General features: G+C 33.5%; 1 protein-coding gene across 1 annotated transcript; it reads right to left on the reverse strand.

Annotated features, from left to right (window-relative positions):
- Positions 1-556: 556 nt before the first annotated feature.
- Positions 557-4,905, reverse strand: LOC140056237 (large ribosomal subunit protein eL14-like). Its single transcript, XM_072101535.1, has 5 exons — positions 4,861-4,905; positions 2,421-2,522; positions 1,923-2,060; positions 1,365-1,475; positions 557-692 (listed from the first exon to the last, which is right to left on the reverse strand). The coding sequence occupies exons 1-5, from the start codon at positions 4,861-4,863 to the stop codon at positions 630-632; spliced, it is 417 nt and encodes a 138-aa protein (XP_071957636.1). The 5' UTR covers positions 4,864-4,905; the 3' UTR covers positions 557-629.

Here is a 4,905-nt window from a genome sequence, read left to right on the forward strand (position 1 = left end):
GAGGAAATTAGGATTAGGCCCTCCACGGACCCACGGCAGCCAGCAGTGCAGCGCCTACCAGATTAGGCAATGAGAGTAAAGCATCTTGCCTAAGGATGCAATTAGTATGGTACAGATAACCTCGAACCCATGCCTATCACATGCTAGTCCAGAGTTTTAGGGATGATGTCTGTTTCCAACTTCTGCCATCCCAGGGAATTTGCAATAGTCTCCTAGTTTTGGTTTCATCAACTTTTCTCAAATTGATGTTTGCTTTTCATATTTATTTGAAAAGGTTACAACAAGATGGTGAGAGATACAAGCAACACCTTGATGGCAAGTCTAGACTGCTGTTTGATATAGGTCTAGTAGAAAATCAACAAATTGGCTTAGTGAGTTTTCTAATAGAAAATTAATGCATTTCCAATGGGCAGATGCATTTCTAGGATTTGTTGATCTATTTGGCAATTTATTTCCTCTGTTGTTTTGTGAACTCGTCAATAGCAGGATGGTAGTTATCATTATAGAGGAAAATGATTTTAAAAATACACAAACAACAATCAACACAAAGAACACATTTTTTTTGGAATATTTTACATATTTTAATTCTTTACCAAATTTACATTCAACAAATGTAAATCTCTAGAAAATTACTTGGCAGCTCCAGCAGATTTCTTTAGTTTGTTAAATTCACGGTTGATGATGCGAGATCGCTATAGAAAAAAAAAAATGTATAAATTAGCTTTAGTATTCAAATTCTTTACTGCAACATGGTAAGCATTGTTAAATTTACAATATTTAAAATACAAGTTCACAAAATATAAAAATTACATTAAAATATAAACAAAGTCATCTTAAATATAATTATTATGTTATTTTAAAATATAAATATGCGCTGTGAATCATGTGTTTAAGTTATTAACAAGTATTAAAAATTATCTGTTGATTATTTTGTTTTTATATTTGATTAATTTTCATATACTGTATAGAACAATTACCATGAGTCGGTCCCCAAATGGGAGGAAGGGTTCCTCAGCCCACCCCAAAATAAAGTCACGGAAATGAAAAAACTGTCATGACAAAACAGGTGAGGGGGCACCGACCGCATCGCCATTCATGCAATACTCCGTAGTTGATAAGATCTATTGGTTGGAGTAAAAGGTATAGAGAGTGATTGTGTCTGAGGTTATATTTATGTTTGACTTTAGCATCATTCACACAATGCACAAAAGTCAATGGTGACGTTTATTAGCAACCAAGGTGAAGGACTAATTTGTGGTGGTTAACCCATAAACTGAATCGGTTCTACAGCAATTAATTTGAGAGACAATAATGATTGAAAACATTTCTACAGTACAGTAGCCCTATAAGCAAAACATTCTTACAGTTTGTTTAGCTTTCATCAACTTGAACCTTTCAAAGTCTGTCAGCTCTGTTCGGCGTTTCTTTGCTGCAATTTTCTGTGCCCAAACTGTAGCTTCCCATTTCTTCTGAACCTAAAATATGCAATAAATGTTTGTAATACCTCTATACTTAGTGCAAAGTAATATTAAAATAATGTAACATATAGGTTCCTTTAGGAACGAGCATGTGCATGCTCTATGGGCCAATCTACATGAACACACAGTTTTTACTCATATTTATTCCAATACAGAGCCTGTATGTACCGTAGAGTTCATTCAAACCAATCCATATGTTTTTAAAGGATTGAGGACCATTTATATGGGACCCACATTTTGTCACATAAATTTTCGATATGGGTCTTATAAAAATTATACATAATAAGTGTTACCTTGCACACCTGATATTTGTTCATGCGGACCTATTTGTATTGGTGCAAGATTAGCTTGCACAATTGTTTTCTTATGGAATGATCAAACATTTTTCTGTAAAGTGATTCCCCAGTCGTTGGCGAATGACAGCGCAAGCCTAGCTATGCATACCTCTTCTTTGTTCCACACCTTCTTGACGGTTCCTGTCCTTGCTGAATGTGGTAACTTGACGACAATGTCAGTCAGTCGTAGCAATTTAAAGCTGATGGCCTGACGTTTCACATCTGAACATGGACCATCAACAAGAGCCTGAACAGTTATTTTAAAAATAAAATTTATTGTACAAGGCAGTGGTGTTAATTTTGAGTGTATAACTGGACCAGTAGGCATGGTAACAAATCCTGGTCGTTTTTTATACTGTATATTTTGAAAATATTAATAATATTGTTCCCAAAAACAATGTTATTTCACTGAGTTTTTATACTGTAGTATTCAACACATTTCTTAGGCCTTTGTTAACACGAATTAGCAGCCTTTTATCAACTGCTAAGCCAAGCACACATAATAGCATGCATAATAGTGTCACCAAAATGTGGATAAAACAGATTAGATCTTGTCTAGGAAAGTGCATGGCATTCCCATTCAAAAAATAATATTTCAACTACTTACTCTAGCTCCGTCGATTACATCAACAATAACACACAGCTTGCCACCTTCTACTCCATGGTTGATGAAGGCCACACGGCCGATCTCTACAAATCGATTGTACACCTGCAAGTCAAAATTGTAATTGCAAATATTTTTAAATCCCACTTTTTCCAATGTTATTGAAATAAAGTGGTTCAGAATAGTACAGGACGACTAGGTTAGTCCTGAAGTGAAACAAACAAAAATCAGGCTTTTTATAAACAAAAAGTTTATCATTAGAAAAAAACAATTAAATAACAGAAAATAATCATTAAAAGAATATCGGTGGCATTTTGGGGCTCGATTTGTAATAGCCCAGCTAGGAAATCTCTTCCAGGCTACACAAAGTATCTTCCTTTATTAATATTAGGCTAGGCCTAGTATGGATGATTATTTAATAGTGATTTGTTTAGGACCACAATGAAAATAAATTTGCCCTCTCGGTACTTTATTGTGTTTTTATCCTATGATTTTATGTTCGAATAAAGAAATAAAATTCTTAAACCTTAATAATAAATATTATAATTAATTGTCTTGTTTGAAGCTTGGCATGATGGCGAAATCAATAATGTTGATCGCCATTTCCGAAAAGAAGAATGGAATGGCTAGCGTGAGCAACAATAGACTCCATCTAACCTAGGCCTTACCTCTAGTTAGCAGGTACTAGGTCGAGGCTAGGACCTACGGGCTACGTACACAAACTCACACTTCTAAACTACCGGTCACGGCAATCAAATAAAATGGACGTGATAGGCCTACTAGCTACGACCTACCTAGGCCGGCGCTAATGCAGTTTCGTACCCACCCCTTAAAATTACTCAAAATCTTCATCCAACCTACTCACGAGTTGTCTACAACATTCTGCAATCATAAAATTGTAAAAATCGATACTTTTTTATTTAAAACTATTTTTAATCAATTAATACTGAGCACCCTTCGGAAATACATCGCCAGCTTAGCTTCGCGAAAATCATCGCTAGGCCTGCCGATAAAAGTACGGAGGCCTCACAGGACATTAACTCTATAGAGTAAACAGTTGCGTTCTTTAGAGGGCGTAGTTACTAACGTTTAAAGCACGCACCAAATAATTATAATTTTCATTATTTCCGACATGCGTTTCGTATTTTTAATAAAGAAAAGAAATACTATACAATTGCTGTATTCATCATTGTGGGTATCATCATAATTATGTTATGTTTTTAATTTGTTCTTTCATTTTACTAGTAGAATTTCACACAGAAAAGAAGATAAATATGGAACTGCTGACTCTTGAAGATATAAGTACTGACCAATTTTCCTCTGTTTTAGTTTATTTTACATTATGGTTTGTAGGTCAAATAAATAAATGAAATGAATAAAAAGAATTACAGTACTTCATTCCTGAGTTACATTGTTAATGTTATAACACAATAATCAAGCTATGACGAATTAATTGTTTTAGTATTTGTTATCACTAGCTATACTAGAAACGCTAATGGTTTCCCTTTTTTAAGATTTTATAGAAGTATATTATTATTAATTAACATTTTTTATTCACCTATGAAAGACCTCTTCAAATACATGGAAATAGGAAATGCAACAAAAACAGAAAGATATAATTTATTGAAATGTAATGTACAGTAATACAATAATTATAATAAAAATGTTTTCCATCAATTACTAGAATTTATTTTACTTCTGCTGACACTGAATACATCATTTCATGTCTATTCATTAATTTATTTCAACAATATTTTATGAGGGTGGTCCATCCAGCCGAAGCTGATCATTAGGGACCCTTACAAAAAATATAATTTGACAAGACAATAACACACAACATTCAAAATAAATAGAATTTCTAAAAATTAACAACATAATTAAACACAAAATATTTCTTTATGAAAAAAACTTAAAATCCGTTTCACGAGGAACATGTAAAAAATATTTTATTATCGCCATAATATGATCATAACAGCGTCCTCTATCGATCGATGCCCTATGAGGCCTCCGTACTTTCATTGGCAGGCCTAGCGATGATTTTCGCGAAGCTAAGCTGGCGATGGATTTCTGAAGGGTGCTCAATTATTAATTGATTAAAAATAGTTATAAATAAGAAATTATCGATATTTTACCATTTTATGCTTGCTGAATGCTGTAGACAACTCATGAGTAGGCTAGATGAAGTATTGAAATAATTTTGAGTAATTTTAAGGGGTGGGTACGAAACTGCATTAGCGCCCCTAGGCCTAGCTAGCCTAGGAGGAGTAGGAGTATTTTGTTTTACCTTAATTAACTGTTAAAAATGTAATCAATTGAGTACTACAAATCCTAATACAATCAAGCTGATGTTAAAATATAATATAAATGATAATAAAACATTTATTCTTAAGTACAATTGTACGTTTTTTATTCATTAAATTGTGTTTCAATTTTCCGAACCTACCATGCTTGACGTCTTTAGGTTAAAAAGGCTGGTTTCCGGTAAAAA

The sequence above is a fragment of the Antedon mediterranea genome, chromosome 8, assembly GCF_964355755.1.
Source record: "Antedon mediterranea chromosome 8, ecAntMedi1.1, whole genome shotgun sequence".
NCBI lineage: Eukaryota > Metazoa > Echinodermata > Crinoidea > Comatulida > Antedonidae > Antedon > Antedon mediterranea.